This window comes from Budorcas taxicolor, chromosome 17 (genome assembly GCF_023091745.1).
Source record: "Budorcas taxicolor isolate Tak-1 chromosome 17, Takin1.1, whole genome shotgun sequence".
Taxonomy (NCBI): Eukaryota; Metazoa; Chordata; class Mammalia; order Artiodactyla; family Bovidae; genus Budorcas; species Budorcas taxicolor.
In genome coordinates, this window is record NC_068926.1 from 12,961,730 (window position 1) to 12,980,514 (window position 18,785).

At 43.4% G+C, this 18,785-nt stretch overlaps 1 protein-coding gene across 1 annotated transcript in view; it reads left to right on the forward strand.

Annotated features, from left to right (window-relative positions):
• ZNF827 (zinc finger protein 827) overlaps positions 1–18,785 on the forward strand; it is a 188,751-nt gene that overhangs the window by 72,033 nt on the left and 97,933 nt on the right. Inside the window, exon 5 of the mRNA XM_052654889.1 lies at positions 3,581–3,814. Coding sequence (XP_052510849.1) covers positions 3,581–3,814 — 234 coding nt within the window. The remainder of the gene's footprint in view (positions 1–3,580; positions 3,815–18,785) is intronic.

The following is an 18,785-nucleotide window of genomic DNA, read 5'->3' on the forward strand; positions in this document are numbered from 1 at the left end:
ATCCGCTATCCATCCTAGCTCATTTTTGAAAAGCTTCACATACTCCCTCGGCTTCCCAGATGGCTCAGTGGATAAAGAACCCACCTGCAGTGCAGGAAATGCAGGAGATGCAGGTTCCATCCTTGGGTCAGGAAGGTCTCCTGGAGGAGGGCATGGCAACCCACTCCAGCATACATGCCTGGAGAATCTCATGGACAGAGGAAACTGGCAGACTGCGGTCCATGGGGTCACAAAGAGTCAGACACGGCTGAAGCAGCTGAGCATGAACGTACTCCCCAGACCTCAGGAAGGGTACCCGTGACAGACACACCTCTCTTCATAAAGTGGAGCCCAGAGGCCCACCAGCCCGACACATGAGCTTCCTACTTGTTAAGTAAACAGGGCTTTTCTATTCCTTGACCCAAAAGGATTTTTACAGTGTCATTCACTTTGTAACTACCTGTTAAACTCTACATATCAGTTTTATGCACATTTTTTAATGACATTTTATTTCACAATAAAAAGAATTTTTTGAGGGAGAAAGTAGAAAAATAAAAAGAAATAAAACCCAGTAAAGGTCATCGCCTTCATGAAAACCTATCTTTGAACTGGAGAAAGTGAAGTCGCTCAGTCGTGTCCGACTCTTTGGGACCCGTGGACTGTAGCCCACCAAGCTCCTCCATCCATGGGATTCTCCAGGCAAGAATACTGGAGTGGGTTGCCATTTCCTTCTCCAGGGAATCTTCCCGGCCCAGGGATAGAACCCACATCTCTTGTGTGTCCTGGTGGCATTGGAGAAGTAAACCATAAATTGTTAACATAATAAACGAGAGAATGATGTAGTATGGGTTCGTCTGTTGGGGCTGTCTTGGCAAAAATACCACGGCCTCGGTGGCTCACACAACAGAAATGTATTTCTCATCATTCTGGAGGTTCGCGATCAAGGTGCGGGCAGGTTTGGTTTCTCCTGAGGCCTCTCTCCTCGGCTCTGAGATGACTGCCTTCTTGCCGTATCCCTCGTGGTCTTTACTCTGTGTGTGCACATCCTTTGTGCCGCGTTCATTCTCAGGACACCGATCATATTGTATCAGGGTCACACCCAACCCTAACGGCCTCATTTAGCCAATTACCTCCCTGTCTCCAAATACAGTCACAGTGGAAGTTAGGCCTTCCATATATGTATCCGGGGAGGTGGGCAGACAAAATTCAGTCCACAGTGAAGTGTTTTCCGGTGATAAACATTTTGGAGTAAAAAGGAAAGTTAAAGTTGGGTAAGAGCGATTGGGGGTACTGTGGGGGTGGGGGTGGCAGTCTTGATTAGGATGGTCAGGGCCTTCATCGAGAGGGTGGTATTTTAGCAAAGACGTGAAGGTCAAGTTCCATTCAAGTGTTGGTGTAACACAGAGACCAGAGATGGAGGGATGGTGTGATGGAGGTGGGAAGGGGTACAAAGTGGACAATCCACAGACCTGGGTTTCAGTCCTAGCTCTTTATCTGTCTGGACTTGCCAGGTGGCGCAGTGGTAAAGAACTTGAGAGATGTGGGTTCTATCCCTGGGCCGGGAAGATCCCCTGGAGAAGGAAATGGCAACCCACTGCAATATTCTTGCCTGGAAAATCCCATGGATGAGGAAGCCTGGCGGGCTACAGTCCATGGGGTCATGAAGAGTCAGACACAACTGAGCATGCACACACACTTCATCTTTCTGGTAGTAAAACTTCCAAAGGTCACTAGCCTTCTGGGGTCCAGTTTCCAAATAGGCTGGTCTGTGTGAACTTCTGGTTCCAGAATAAATATTCTTAGTGGGGCGTGAGACAGAAAGAAAGGAGTTTGTGCTTACCTATTGGCTGGAGGCAGGTGGTGGGCAGGGGGTGATAGGTGTTTGCTTTGGGGATTTATCCTTTTATTATTTTTCTTTGTTAAGCAGGTGTCAGCTTAAGGCTCATTCTAGTAAGCATTTCTGAAATTTCTGTATTGGGATGATATCTTCTTTCTCAAAATACCAGTATACCTAATATAACCAACCTAAAGTTTTCCTACTATCACCCTTTAAAGGGAAGCAAGATGCCTGTGAAAGTGGCAAGTGGCTCAAGAGGCTGCTTGTCTTCCTTCTTGGTTTTCCCCAGGAAGACCAGGAAGTAGTATGTAGCCCAGTGGGGAAGACTTGCTGTGGTATAGCCAAGCCGCAGAATCCATCCCATAATAGGCCAGTCAGCTTTGCTCTGACCACACACACCACACCAGCCAACCATGCTAGAAATGGAAAAGGACTTCAGTGGAAAAACTGGTGAAATCTGACTACAATCTGGATCTTAGATCATAGCAATGGGAATTGCTTCGTTCTGACAAATGCCCCATGGTTACATAAGATGTTAACTTTAGGAAACTCTGGGTGAAGGATGTGTGGGAACTTTTTGTATCATCTTTGCAGCTCCTCTGCAAAACTAAAATTACATTTAGAAAATAATATATATTTTTTTCCTTTAAGCATGCCCATTATGGGCTAGGAGATAATTTGGACTATAAGATACAGGCCAGAAAGAGCCAAATACTTGCCCCACTCTTTGTGGGGCTGTAGCGTCAGCTTATGGAGAAGGCAGTGGCACCCCACTCCAGTACTCTTGCCTGGAAAATCCCATGGACGGAGGATCCTGGTGGGCTGCAGTCCATGGGGTCGCTAAGAGTCGGACACGACTGAGCGACTTCACTTTCACTTTTCACTTTCATGCACTGGAGAAGGAAATGGCAACCCACTCCAGTGTTCTTGCCTGGAGAGTCCCAGGGACAGGGGAGCCTGGTGGGCTGCCGTCTGTGGGGTCGCACAGAGTCAGACACGACTGAAGCGACTTAGCAGCAGCAGCGTCAGCTTAAATGATAAGGCGAAAGTAGCACATCTCTGTGCTGAGCTTTCCTCTTTGACAGATTCTCCGTCCTCACCTGACCACTGCTGTCTAGGGTTTTGCTTGGATTATTGCCATGAACTCATGTTTAGGGTCTCCCCTGGTGGCTTAGACCATGAAGAATCTGCCTGCAATGTGGGAGACCAGGTTCAGTCCCTGGGTCTGGAAGACCCCCTGGAAAAGGAAATGACAACCCACTCTGGTGTTCTTGCCTGTAGAATTACGTGGACAGAGGAGCCTGGGGGGCTACAGTCCATGGGGTCGCAAAGAGTCAGACACAACTGAGCGACTAACATGTTTCGATTCAATGTTTTATGGCAGAGTAACTGTTGGAATGCATTATTCTATAACAGGATTAGGTAGGGAGAGTGCTAAGAGGTCAGAGAGGCAGCGACATATACTGGAAAGAACGCACCGAGGGAAACCAAAGAGAAAATGCCCAGACACTTAGTAGAGACAGCACTTCTTGAAATACGATACGTTCCGGAGATTCAGAAGCCCACACCCTCCTAAGTCCTGCTCTCACGGAGTGTCTTGTATTTTTGTGCCGAGGGCTCAGCCTGTTTTGATGGGGCTGTGGTCCCTCCGGTGCTAGCTTGATGTGTTCATGCATTCCAAACTTCATTAAGTAGGGAGCAGCTAAGAGCAGGAATGGTCTCTCATATATGTATATGTATGTAATCCCTTTCTTCTTTTGACAGCTGCAAATCAGAAGGAGCCCATGAATCTCAATTTTAAAGTAAAAGAGGAGCCTAAGGACGAGGAGACCCTAAGCGTCACATTGCCTCGGTCTAGCTATGTGTTCAGCCCCGAGTCTGAAGTGTCAGCCGCGAGCATCTCTGAGGACACGCTTAAGCCCCAGGAAGCAAAGGGCAACGTCCTGAGACGGGATATGTCAGTTAAAGCAGCATCTGAACTTCTCATGAAACTATCAGGTACTTGATTTCTTCTAAAATATTCACATACTGATACCATCACTTGCAAGCCGACTGGGCTACCCATGGGTTACATTAGCCTGTTGGCAGCAATATCACATTATTAAGGTGAAGTCAGGAATGACTGGCTTAAATTCATGTGTTTCGTGTATGAGCTTGTTTGTGGATGTTAGCGGTGTACCTGTCTTGTTAAATACGCTCCTCTTTTCCTGATTGTGGCTGCAAATTGTTGGGAAACACTGTTGCTTTTCTAAGATGATGTAGGTCATAATTTTAAATGGGTTCTAATGACATGCAAAGCACTTCTGTTAATTGATCAAAATATCTTTCCTTCCTAATAGAGGACCTTGTGCTGTTTGGTGTTTTCGTACTATTTTCTTTACGAACCATTAAAAATATTTTTCTGAACTTAATAAACCATTAAGATGGCACTTGAAGTGATTAGCAATAGAGTAGCAATGAGATTTTATAAATAGAAATTTCTCATAATGGAATATTACAGTAATTAATCTAAGTTCTTGAGACAATATTTTTATTAGTATCTAAATGTCATTTCAGCTTATCCAATTTTGGCAGATTGGTTTAGAATTTGAAATTCATGTATTTTGGATTTCTTTCCCCACCCAGTCTCCTATCTGTTCCATGAGCTTCAGAACAGATAAAAATTTAGTGTGTTTTGGAAAATTTAGTGTGTTTGGAAGTATGTGCTTCCCAGGTGTTACTGGTGGTAAAGAATCCACCTGCAGGTTCTTTAATGCAGAAGGTGTAAGAGATGCAGGTTTAATCCCTGGGTCAGGAAGATCCTCTGGAGGATGGCATGGCAACCCACTCCAGTATTCTGCCTGGAGAATCCCATGGACAGGGGAGTCTGGCGGGCTACAGTCCCTAGGGTTGCAAAGAGTCAGACACAACTGAAGGGCCTTAGCACACGCACAGAGCAAGAAACACGTGTAGAATAAAATTCAAAAGTATGACTTTAAAAACAGGGAAAGAAAAGTTATGTTAATAATAATGCTTACCAAATCACATCCCATCCTTAGTTCATTGCTGCTTAAAGATAATTTTTAGAAAGTCAGAATGCTGGTATGGATCCTACTTAGAGGCTGGTAAATTGTTTGTAATTTACAAGGCTTAGAGGATGAAAGCAAGAAACGTATTAGTGAGACCCCTTCCTAGTGTCACTTCACCAGCAGTTGTGTGTTTCTGGTTGACCGGTAGGTTGGAAAGTAAGAAATTAATAATTATTTACTTAAAACTATTGCATCTGAACAGTTGAAATTCCTGTATTTGCCAGTTGGTGGGATTAAGAATTCTTTCCTTTGATGTGAATTTAAAACACACTGGAACTTCCAGGGGACATTTTGTTACAGATAAAGCATAATACAATGATTACATCCTTACTCTCACCCCATTTTTCTAAACTGATGGTACAGTTTCTCCTATGTAAATGGGAGGTCTCGCAAGGTTGTGCTAATTGCTAAAAGCTGCAAGTTTAAAAGAAAACTTGTTCAGGCCAACATGCTTTCATAATTTGCACCCTCCCTCCTATGTCAAACGGTTTTGGTGACATCCAGTAATCTATTGGCTTTCCAGTCAGTTCAGGGAGGTCACACAGCTTTCTCCTCCTTCTCTCATAACATGGACTTGCATATTATGACTTTAACTCTCTTCCAACAGTGACTCCCATCCCCTCCTAATGGTAAGATTCTAGTGTGTAATATTTCTGTTTCAGAGTTTGCTGTGTAGCCAGCATTGCGAGCCGAGAAAGCTGGGGTGGCCCCCAAAGATAATATGCAAACACAAGATCGAAGGAAAGACGTTCTCTAAGGAAACCGTTTTATCCTGATTCTTTTGGATGATGCGATTTGAGACAATGAAGTATGAAATCATTTCCTGGGTAGTAATGAGATCCCCGAAATAGAATACAGCTAGGCAGCCATGCACATTTAATGATATTTGTGGTCAGTAATGGCTCTTCTGAATGCTTTTGTTGAGTGTTAGTGAATACACATGCTGTGGGACTCCACGATAGTTGAATCGGAAATTCCCTGGTGGTCCAGTGGGTAGGACTCCTTGCTTTCATTGCCGAGTACTTTCATTGCTGGTTTGATCCCCAGCCTGGGAACTGAGATCCCGAAAGCCGTAGGGTGCAACCAAACTTTTTGGAAACAAAAAAGACAATAGTTGAATGGATGACACGTTCATATTTCCAGAGGCATCTCCTCTGCTCCATGCTGTGGAAATGAAAACTTGTTTGAAGACTAAGATAAGTATGTTTTGCCCTGAAAAAATTTCCCAAGCATTCTGTGTGCTTTGACTTAGGTTAAAGAAATATATACCACAGTCCCTACCTTCTAGATGCTTGTGGTCTAGTCAGAAGTAATCCAGGGCAGTGGAATGCATTCAATCAGTGCTTTGCACTTGGAACTTCGTACTAGTACAATCTAGCAGATTGTGGCCAGGAAACTGTGAAGAAGTCTCCAAGTCATTCCTAAAAATAGGAGTGTGACTTGAAAATAACAAGTGTCTTTTCATTCCTAAGCCACAAAGGTAAAGAGACCTCACCTTTTATTAGGTTTAAAGTGGGCATTAGGGTTTCTAATTACGGACAGATTGGTACTCTTGGGACAAGGAAGATGTTAGGAAGAAAACCTCCTATGCTGTGGTTCCTCAAGTTATAATTTTAGCAATTCAGTGTTTATGCCCTGAAAGGCATCTGAGGAGAGGACCTGTCTGGGTCCTCAGGCCCCTCTTTCCCGTGGTATTTCCTGTCCCCATATAGACAGGAGTAGCGTCTATGCAGGTAGTCAATGCTGCCTCTCATCTGATATCCCAACAGGAATTCCTGTGTGTGGGAGTCCCTGCCTTGCTAATTTTCTTTTATAGTCTTCTGTCCCCCTGGGGAAAATCTATATGGTGCAGAAGAGTTGGATGAGAAAAGTATGTCCCATGCATCACCGTATATATTTTTTCCTTCTTTAAGTTTTGACCCAAGGAATACCTAAAATGTGGAATAAGAGAATTTTTCTTCTCTGTTACTTATATCTTTGACTTTCAAAACTATGATCTGCCATAGCTTAGGTTCTTTCAATCTTTTCCGTGAATTAACAAGAGGAAACTAGTCAACAATTTCAGCTGCCTCATTTCCGGTTTTAAATTAATTTGTGTTAAGTCCTTCATGATGGATGTTGGGCTCATGGCCAGGTCAGATATCATGTGAAACTTTCCTAGGTGGAGAAACCTGTAGTTATATTGTTTTCCAAATTGACATTTCTGTTTCATGAGGAAAACACAGATGTGTTAGTGACAAGGCAAAATTTTTCATTCACTGTGTGTTTAGGAAAATCTGAGTTTTCTTCCTTCCTTGTGGCTAAAGTCCTATTTCTAGTTGTTAGTTGGGCAGTCAAGTGCCTGGCAGCTGGGGCAAGTAAATTGATTACCATAAAGAAAGCAACCCGCTCTAAGAAAATCACTGGGTATCTGGGACTACCTGTTGTTATGTGACATGAGGTAGCCAAGATAATCAGACTTTTCTGCTGCATATAGTTGCCAAGGAAAATTCCCAGAAGTCCTGATTTTAAAAGACCCAAATCCTAAAATCAAACTCAGAGGCTATATAACATCAGAGAGACTAAGAGAATCAAGTCACTCTTAACCTCTGGATTTGCAGCGTCTCGTGACTTTGAAAACTTAAAGAGCAGATGTGTTACCCCAGGTATGACGTAGTGCCCTAAGTGACACAAAGTTTTATCTACTCTGTCTCTTTTGTGCTTTAAGAAAAGTTGCTGTAATGTAAATCAACCATACTTCAATAAATTAAAAAAGAAAAAAAAGAGAAGTAGCTAGACTCAAAGAAACAAAGAAATTCCCCCTTTTCCCTGTTCATGCATATGTACACTATACCACATCTATGGCTGAACCAAGAAGTAGGCAGATAAGAATGCCATTTAAAAATATGAATCCCATAAAAATAAGTGGCTGGGAAGCTGGAGGTATTCAGAGACATTAATGAAAAACTAGATATTTAAATTAATCTAACATGGAAGGAAAGTTATGACCAACCTAGATAGCATATTCAAAAGCAGAGACATTACTTTGCCAACAAAGGTCCGTCTAGTCAAGGCTATGGTTTTTCCAGTGGTCATGTATGGATGTGAGAGTTGGACTGTGAAGAAGGGTGAGCACCGAAGAATTGATGGTTTTGAACTGGGGTGTTGGAGAAGACTCTTGAGAGTCCCTTGGACTGCAAGGAGATCCAACCAGTCCATCCTAAAGGAGATCAGTCCTGGGTGCTCTTTGGAAGGACTGATGCTGAAGCTGAAACTCCAATACTTTGGCCACCTCGTGCGAAGAGTTGACTCATTGGAAAAGTCTCTGATGCTGGGAGGGATTGGGGGCAGGAGGAGATGGGGTGACAGAGGATGAGATGGCTGGATGGCATCACTGACTCGATGGACATGAGTTTGGGTGAACTCCAGGAGTTGGTGATGGATAGGGAGGCCTGGAGTGCTGCGATTCATGGAGTTGCAAAGAGTCAGACATGACTGAGCGACTGAACTGAACTGAACATGGTAAATAAAACCTCCCATTACATCTTAATTGAAAACATGTATATTGGGTTTCTTTTTTCCATGCTCAAAGAAGGAAGGCACATGGATTTATATTCATTTCTGATTTATATTCATTTATCCCTACCTAGTCTTGGAGGGAAATATAAATTATAATTGCCGCTTGTAGAGGAATCCAGGTAGATCCTGGATTTGAAATACATAGTGATATAGAGTTCAAGGAGTCATCTATGTAAGAAAGGGCTTCAATGCAGAGATATTGAGAAGCAGGTAAACTTGGGTAGGATGAAGTTTTAAGGTGAATTCAATTTCTGAGGTGAGCTGAAACAGAGAGGAAAGGTACCCAAAGATTGACTTTGTTAACAGTTTTAATTAGGGCCCCTTTGGTTTTAAGTAACAAACCCTTTTCATCCAGTTTAGACAAGAAAGGGGATTTAATAGGAGGTGCACATTTTGCAGGGGGGGAGGTGCTTCCCCAGTGGCTCAGTGGTAAAGAATCTGCCTGCAATGCAGGAGCTGCAGGAGACGCAGGTTCGATCCCTGGGTTGGGAAGATCCTCTGGAGTGGGACATGGCAACCCACTCCAGTATTCTTTCCTGGAAAATCCCATGGACAGAGGAGCCAGGAGGGCTACAGTCCATAGGGTCGCAGAGTTGGACCTGACGGAAGTGACTTAGCAGGCACACATACACATTTGGGGTTGACTCATGGAGTGAACCCAAGGGCAGGGGGACAGCAGGGTGTCAGGCCTCCACTGAAGCCAGGGGTTTGGGGAGGGGACTGTATGGAGCCCAGGAGGTCCTTGCTCATCCCTGCTTCTCTGCTCATAAATGGTTTTTTCGGATACCCAGCCCATATGGTAGAACATGGCAATTGCCAACAACTTGAGTATACCTCTTGTTCAAAAGAGCAGCTGGACAGAAATGTCTTATTCCAGCTGATTGTGTCCACTCCGGTGGGGGCCCACTACTGTAGGGGGAAACTCCTACTGTATCTGGGGAGAAAGACGTGTTGAACAGACCTGGCCACAGTCCTGTAGGATGGCGGTGAGGAGAAGAATCCCTAGAATCACACCTCAGATGGGCAAGAGTGAGGGTGGTGTGAGACCAGGAAGAGAAGCAATATGGATGAGCCCCCAAAAGGGAATGGCCACCGCTGTTATTTAAATATTGGATGTAAGTGTGTTTGGCTTTTGGGTGGTGTTTGCCTTTCCTTTCTGGTGGAGTTTTGGAGAAAACTGCCCAGCCAGGAGTTGACCTAGCCAGTAGCAACTCTGTGTATGCTGAGGCCGTGCTCCTCAAAGGAGCAGAGTCAGCATGAGCTGGAGAAGATAGAATTCTCCAGGCAAGAATACTGGAGTCTCCAGGGGAATCTTCCCTGTCCAGGGATCGAACCCAGGTCTCCTGGATTGCAGACGGATTCTTTACTGTCTGAGACACCAGGGAAGCCCCTTAGGGAAGTTAATAGAAATGCAAATTCTTGAGTTCTGCTATGGACCCAGTTGAAACGCTGAGTTTTTTTATAAGTAATTCTGAAAGCTTAGTTTTGAGAAGCTCTGTGCCAAGGAAATGGTTAATTAGAGATGTAAGTTTTGTTCATCTGAAAAGAGTGCCTCAGCTTGGAACTGACAGAGAAGAAAGCTCTGTTTTTTGTTTGTTTTGTTTTTTAATTGGAGGAAAATTGTTTTACAATATTGTGTTTATTTCAGCCATAATTATACATACATTGCCTCCTTTTTGAGCCTCCCTTCCCTGCCCCCATCCCACCCTTATCTTAAATGCACATTTTACTTTTAAAAAAGAATCATCTCTCTTCAGTGGAAATTCTTTTTAATTTATTAGGAAAAAAATGGAAACCGGGAATGTTTTCTAGAAGGGCATATGTCCCTAATACATCAAGGCATTGCTGGTGAGCCTCAGATAATACTATTTGTTTCCATGTTCTTTGCTGTGAAATTTCATGATTATTTCTGGGCAACGTGTGCATTCTTTGGCCGGGGGGTGGGGGGGGGGGTGGGATTCTCCCTACCCTCACCCCAACAAATCAAAGATTATGTCCGAGACTAAAGAATTCATTGAGATAAAGTAGAGATTTTAGCTAAGTAAGTTCTCAGGGCAAAACTGTTCACTCTTCTATTTAGTATTTCTCCCTTGGAAAATTGTAGTGTATCAAACTTTATAAACTATGACTTCCTCATGACTTCAGTAATAATCTATAGGGATGGAAAATAGGTATTTTTGGTTTATATTAATGTCATCTCACATTGCCCTCCTTCAAACTTACAAGTTATTTCACTGAATGGTGGAGAGAACCCGGAAGGCCTGGTTTTCCCTAGTTCCCGTGATTCTCCCTGCTTACACACCATGGAAAGGAACTCACTCCTAGAGTGAACACGTCGGACATGCTAGCAAACTATAAAAGAGCTAAAGAGTAATTTAGAAGCGTCAGTAAAAGAAAACAAAAGTATTTATTTTATTAATGCTGCCTGTTTAGCACATTGTCAAATATGTGATGCTGAGGAATTTGAAAGCATGAAAATGTCAAAATGGCCTAGTCTCATCAGTCTGAAATTGAAAAAATGCTTTTTTTTTAACTTCAAATTTTTCTAAGCACCTGGAGAAACCTGTTGAAGCTGCTACCCTACTTTTCTAATAATGCGTGTATTTTGTCTATTTTAGTTTATTTGTTTGGCTGCTTTGGATCTTAGCTGCAGCATGCGGGGTCTTTCGTTGCAGTGCACAGACTCTCTACTTCTGGCATGCTGGCTTAGTTGCTCTGTGGCCTGTGGGACCTTAGCTCCCTGACCAGGGATGGAATCTGTGTCTTCCACATTGCAAGTCAGATTCTTAACCACTGGCCCACCAGGGAAGTCCCATAATCATGTATATATTTTAGATTGTTACGTTTAAGGGACTTCTAAACTGCTTTTGTAAACACCATCCTACTTTCTCAGCATCTTTATTGAGATATAATTTGCATACCCCTATTTAAAATATACCATTCAGTGGCTTTTAGTGTATGCACAGAGTTGCATAACCATCACCAGTTCCAGTGGCAGAATATTTTTATCACCCCAGAAAAAAACTCTGTAGCCAGTTGCTCCTTACCCGCTTCTTCTCCCAATATTCTCCCAGCTGCTAATCCACTGCCTCTCCATAGATTTTTCCTATTGTGGACATTCCATATGAGTATAATCACTCAATAAGTGTCTTCTCTCACTTACCATAATGTTTTCAAGGCCCATATCTCTTGTAACGTGCATCCGTACCTTATTCCTTTTTATGGCAGAATAATATTCCATTGATATTATTGGAATGAATACACCAATAATACTAATTTTATACATGGTATAAAATGGATATACCACATTTTGTTTATTGATTCATCTATTGTTGAACAATTGGGTTGCTTCCCAACTTTTGCTGATAAGAACATTCATGTACAAGTTTTTGTGTAGACATGTGTTTCGTTTCTCTTGGGTATATACCTCAGAGTGGAATTCCTGGATCAGATGGTAGCTCTATGTTTAACATTTTGAGAAATTGCCAAGCTGTTTACCAAAGCAGCTGCACCATTTTATATCCCCACAGCAACGTATGGGAGTTTCAGTTTTTCCACATCCTCGCCAAAAGTTGTTATTGTCTGTCTATTTTATTATAGCCATCGTCTGGGTGTGAGCTAGTATCTCATTGTGGTCTTGATTTTCATTTCCCAGATGGCTAATGTTGTTGAGCATATTTTCATGTGCTTCTTGGCCATTTGTATACCTTCTTTGGAGAAATGTCTACTCAAGTTCTTTCGCTGGTTTTAAATTATTTGTCTTTTTATTTTTGAGTTGTAAAATTTTCTTATATATTCTGGATATAAGTCTCTTATCAGATATATGATTTGCAAATACTTTCTCTCATTCTGCTTTTCACTTTTTTGATGGTATTATTTGCAGTGCAAAAGGTTTTACTTATAATCCAATTTGTCTCTGTTTTGTTGCTTGTGATAGGGAATTATCACATTTCCATAATTCCAAAAATCGGGTAAAAAATGGAGGCTTATTTACTATTAACAGGAAAGCCTGTCTTTATGTGTGTTTTCAACATATTTAGTTTACAGATATAAAGACTATGAAACCTAATTTATTGAATAAATACCTCCATAGTGGGGTTGACCTCTGTGATTTCTGTATTTGCTATAACATTCTGTACTTCAGCTGATAGCAAAGAATATTTATATGTCAGCTTTATTTTTTTAATTTTTATTGGAATATAGTCAGTTTCCAATGTTGTTAGTTTCAGGTATACAGCAAAGTGTATCAGTTATACATATCCATATATCCACTCTTTCTAAGATTCTTCTCCCATATAGGTTATTACAGGGTATTGAGCAGAGTTCCTTGTGCCATGCAGTAGGTCCTTTCTAGTTATCTGTTTTCTATATAGTAGTGTATACATGTCAGTCCCAATCTGCCAGTTTATCCCTTACCCCTGCTTTCCCCTTGGTAACCATAAGTTTGTTTTCTACGCCTGTAATTCTGTTTGTTTTGTAGATAAGTTCATTGTACTCCTTTGTACTCCAATGTATCATATAAGTGATATGATACATTGCTTTTCTCTGTCAGCTTTTTAAATGACTTTTAATAAATATAACCAACGGTGGTCTTACCAGTAATGAGGGCACTCTGTCATTGCCATATGTATCCTAAGCAACTCTCAGGATATATGTATCTGTGTGTGTATACATAAGACATATACACAGAAAACCCATAACCGGGGAAGTTAAATCTTAAATGAGGAATTAGACTCTTTTTTTAAGCACTTGAAGACTCAGTGAGAATTACAGAGGTTTGGAGTGCAAAAACACTCTCTTATACAAACAGGGAATAGATTGCTTTAATAAGATAAAAATGTGACCTGTTTATGTACCCAGAGAATTCCTTTCTTGTACCTTGGTGTTATTTACCTGGCTGTTTAGACAAGACAGAGTGGGAAAGAGCTTCGTGCAGTTCTGGGAGGGCAAGAAGAGGGAACTTCTTTTTCCCTTAGAGTCCTCACCCCTGGGCGGCCCTTTAGCTTTCTTATCCCGGCTCCCTCACCTCCCATACTGAGACCTGGGCCTCAGAAAGGCTGGACTCAAAAGGGCTCTTGTTTTATTATCATCTCCCTGGTGCAGAGCTCATATATTAGTATAGCTATGAACATTTGTATTGGCCTGTGTTCCAGAAACCGGGCAAAAGCTCGGAAAGGAGTTTCATGGGCTTTACCTTCATTCCAGATTCCTTTTCTGTTTGGCCAGATTGGGTGAGAGAGGGCCAGAGGGCTAGGAGGTGCCAGGTGAATTCGGAACTGGTGAAGGGGTTCTGGGTCCTTTACAATACTGAGCAAAAGAATTGGGGATGACACCTAGGAAATGTGTTCACCGCTGGCATGCCGGTCTCTTGTATTCCTGCGTTGATTTCTGTTTTTCAATAGAAATACAAAACCATTTCTGCAGACATTATCTTATCCAAGACACAAACAGTGGCACGGAGAAGCCATGAGTAAATAGTATTTGATGGTGACAGCTCTAAGAAGAAACTCTACTTCCTGAGGGAGCCGATTGCAAATATTTGAGTAACCAGTCAAACATTCTGTTGCGTCTTTCACTGAGAGGACAAGTTTCCCTGCCAGGTAGAAACGGTGTGTCTTGTCCATGCCTTTGAATCTCTTACACCACTCTAGCCTCTTCTGGCTGCCCCCCTTCAGACATTTTAGTGCTGTGTTAGTACAGTCGTGGTCTTGTGAGGCAGAGCATAGCTATTATTTTCCTCAGTGAGAGCTCTAAAACATTCTCATTCCATGATGGTTTTTCTCCTTGTTGCCACATTAACCTTTCACTTTTAACTTATTCATGTCACAGAAGGGGAACATTTGCATGTATAATTAAACCCCATGTCCTCTGTGCCCATCTGGGCACAGGCTGGTATCACAGACCTACCTCTGGAGAGGAGGCTCCTCTGTCTGCTGCCAAGTGGCCACATCCCACTGGGCTGGGGCTCAGCTGGGTGGTGGTACCCGGGCCGGTCCGCACAGAGAGCACCGAAGATGTACACGGGGTGAGAGTAACGGCGGCTGTTTCCGCTGAGCAGGGCAGTGTCCGTGTTAGCCCACGAAGGGAACGCTTTCCCAAAGAGAGCTGTCTCTCCCCTGCGGCTTCTGTCGCCCTCCTAGGAAGACGAAGGCTTGAAGAGTGCTGTTTTCTCATTATCGAAGTGTGAGGACCTAGCACACGCCCAGTCTTCTTCCTAATAAGTCTTCTGTTCACTCTACGCATGTGTATCTTTTGGGAAGATCCCCTGGAGAAGGGGATGGCTACCCACCCCAGTATCTTGCCTAGGAAATGCCATGGACAGAGGAGCCCGGAGGGCTACAGTCGCCAAGAGTAGGACACGACTGAGAGACTGACACTTTGACTTTGTACATCTTTTCCCCATACGTAGGCTGTCTTGAGTTCGTGCGTTGTGAGTCGGTTTACTTCCTGTTTTCTGAATATGGGCCAGCAGCTGGATTCAAGCCTGTTTCCTGGTTTCTCGTGGTTGCCACATGCTTCTCTCCAGGGCTGGAGACGTGGGGGCAATGACACACATACATGTGACCTGCCACCATTTATTGTAATTTCAAAACTGAGCGGTGAGCATCACTGTTTAAAGAGTACGTCACGAACTTCTTTCCTTATTCCTCCTATTGCCGCCTAAGCCCTGTAAACCCACCTAAACACACACACATACACACACACACACTTCCCTCCTGTTGCTGCCAAGATTTTTCCTGCCCTTTTGGAGTCGCAGCCATCAGGACAGCCTTTCTGGAAGTTCCTGTGACCCATGTCCGTGTTGCCCAAGGTAAACTTAATAGCCTTCTGGTTGAGAGGGTGAGAGACCCTTAGCAAAGCTGAAGCCTTACTGGGACTAAAGGTGAAATGGCAGTGATCTGTGGGACTGTATCGTGGGAGCAGAACTGTTGCGCCTCCCTCCACGTTTAAATATCGGTAGGAGGGACTTCCCTGGTAGTCCACTGGTTAAGACTCCACGCTTCCAAAGCAGAGGCCAGAGTTCAGTCCCTGGTCAGGGAATTAAGATCATGCAGCATAGCTGAAAAATAAAAAAATTAAATATTGGTAGCAGTCTTCCCTTGGGATTCACCAGCACTTGTAGCCAAGCTGCTGGGTGATATGTAGGGAATATTTTTTGTACTTTTTTAAAAGCTGTGAAATAAAGAAGAAAACTGGGGACTTGGGATAATTTAAATGAAATGAATGGTTGTCTCCTTTCAATCACTTGTGCTAAAACCTTTCAAGCCCTGTTTATCCTACCCGGATACTGTTCAAGGACATCCCTGGTGGCTTAGATGGTGCAGAATCTGCCTGCAATGCAGGAGACCTGGGTCCGATCCCTGGGTTGGGAAAATCCCCTGGAGAAGGGAATGACAACCCACTCCAGCATTCTGGCCTGGAGAATTCCATGGACAGAGGAGCTTGGCAGGCTCCAGACCATGGGGTCACAAAGGAGCGACATTACTGGGTGACTGAACATGCACAGCTTGCCCATACCATACTGTTTAAACGGGTTTCTCCTAAAATGCTCATAGCAGAAGGCTGGTATGACTCCTTCTGTTTTCTTGAAGACCCTGAGGCTGAAGTCCTCACCCCGTGTGTAATAGGGACCGCTCAAGCAGGAGGGCCAACTTCTCGGCTGAGGGTCCCCCTCCTCATCCCCCTGCCCCATTGGGCTGGTGTCATTCTCCACCACCTGTGCCAGAGAGGACACGGGAACAGAGAGAGGAAGGGACATTAAGATGAGTTGCTCAGGCTACTTGCAAGTAGGTTTGATTTTAAAACATGTGGGAAAGAATGTTGAAAACCAGCCAGAATGCATTGGGAGACTATCCATGCACTCAGCGTCTCCTAGAAGTATGGGGAGTTAGAGCCCAGAGGGAACGGGTCCCACTGTCTCATGGTCCCATCCCCACTCCAGGGAGCCCCACAGGTTGGGTCCCAAGGCTGGTGCCCCGTCGTAAGCAGAGGCTCACCTATTATCCGCCATGAAGGCTTTGATTTTCGGCAAAAGTTCGTAAAGTTTTCTTGGAGGATTCAATGAACTCTGTACTTCAGCTGTTCTCTACTTCTCATCACACCTTTCCATTTCTTCTTACGGTGTTGTTTATTTTCTTTCCCTTATTCATTCACTCAGCACTATTTATTGAACCCTTACTAATTTCCAATTTAATTACTGATTCAATTGATCTGAAGAATTGATGCTTTTGAACTGTGTTTTTGGAGAAGACTCTTGAGAGTCCCTTGGACTGCAAGGAGATCCAATCAGTCCATCCAAAAGAAGATCAGTCCTGGGTGTTCATTGGAAGGACTGATGTTGAAGCTGAAACTCCAATACTTACCTCATGCGAAGAGTTGACTCATTGGAAAAGACCCTGATGCTGGGAAAGATTGAGGGCAGGAGGAGAAGGGGGCGACAGAGGATGAGATGGCTGGATGATTTCACGAGAAGGGTGAAATCCAGGATTTGGTGATGGACAGGGAGCCCTGGCGTGCTGCGGTTCATGGGGTCGCAAAGAGTCGGACATGACTGACGACTGAACTGAACTGAACTAATTTCCAAGCTTCCTTTTGGCCACTAGGGCTACCAAGGTGAACAAGACAGTGTCCTTTCCTGCGTGACCCTGTGTTCTCGACCCATCCTGTCCTCCTGCTCATGCTCACGCTGGGTTCCAGTTATTATGTTGTTATGCAGTGCTCTGCTTTCTGCACCATCTCGCCAGCCCTTCCCTGCCTTCTGGAAACACTGACCGATGGAAGAGAAGCCGTCAGGGCTTCTCAACAGAGATATCCTTGGGACACGATTCAGTAATATTTAGCACCACCTAAGAAAAGCATTTTAAACTTGTCTGCATATACTAAAGCCCTTTTACCATCTGTTAGTGGAAAATATTTAAAAGTTTGGTGAAACTCTTAGTGATTGAAATAAAAGTCTTGGTGTTTGCCTTCCTCTCCTTGGGCATTAAGGGCCCACTCTGCTTTGTCTCTTCATTGAGGGTCAGGCAATGGCCAACCCACCACCAGGCAGAGATGGACCTTGCTTTTTGGGTTTTTTTTTTTTTTTTTTTTAATGTCAGCAGGACTTCTGAATCTTTCAGGAGTTCTGTTTAAAATCTACTTGTGTGTTCCCCCCCAACCCCATCCCTCCTGCATTCAGGTTCATAGAAGGGTATACAAAGGCCTATTAATCACAACAGATGAGGTAGACAGGACTTAGATTTATTAAGTGGCAAAGAATAATGATGTTAAATCGCTTTAGGTTTAGATCAGATACTTGAATTGACCCTTTTCCCCCTTTTTTTAAAATGTGAGACAGGAAAAGTATATTCTGGACATTAGATGAAAAATAGGTTAATTTTTTAAAAATGAGATCATTTGGAATGGTACCAAATGGCAGACATACAGTTTAAATGCACCTCTTTAGCTAATTTCTCGTGAAATCATCAAATGAAAACAAGATGATTGGGAGAGGTTTTACATTAACACCGGGACACTCAGAGTTCAACAGATAATGACTGGCCCCCTCCACAGCCTCTGCTGGCCGGAGAAGCTCGTCTCCCGGAGCCCTCGGTGACTCAAAGATTTTAATTCTTGTCCTCTGGATAGAAGTGAAATCGAATGCAGCCCTTGTGTGTGATGCTCATATTCTTACTTGTGATCATCTTCCACGTGGCCGGTCTGAGGGACCTTCCTTTGTGTCAGGGAGCCCCCTACATAGTTTAACCCTGGGCAGTGTCAGGCCCTGAATCGAGTCCAGAACTTGAGCTGCTGCTCTGAGCTCAGTTTTGTGGCTGGAAACATTGGCAAGTGCCCAGCTGAGTTATCTCGGGAAGGAACCTCTTGCATTACTTGCTGATGTCGGGGAGGCAAAAACTAATTGAAGAACGCTCAGAAGAATAAAGTTCAAGTACTTTGCTCTGATGAAAAAGGATATGTTTCTTGGATCCCTGAAAGGGAACTTCCAGGTCTCATTTTACTCTTTATGATCTTTAAAGTTTGAGTTCTGTTCTTTTTTAGGGCATATTTTTCCTTGTAGATTCAGAACAACTAATAAAATGGAACGCTGGGTGTTCCTTATGGTGTCTTTCTGAGCTGACCTCCTACTTAACCCTGTCCATTAATTGTGAATTCTGGTGTCCATAGCTTACTCTTCAGACCTTCATTAATTCTCCTTCCTAAGTTAGCAAGTAGTGTACTGATAGAGAGGGGAAATGCGACCTCACTTGTGGTTTTGGTGATCCAATTCAAAGGGCCAATTCTGATCGAATATTTGAAGTTTTTATAGGAATAAAACATGTGAGGGGGGTGTGTGATAGAGAGAG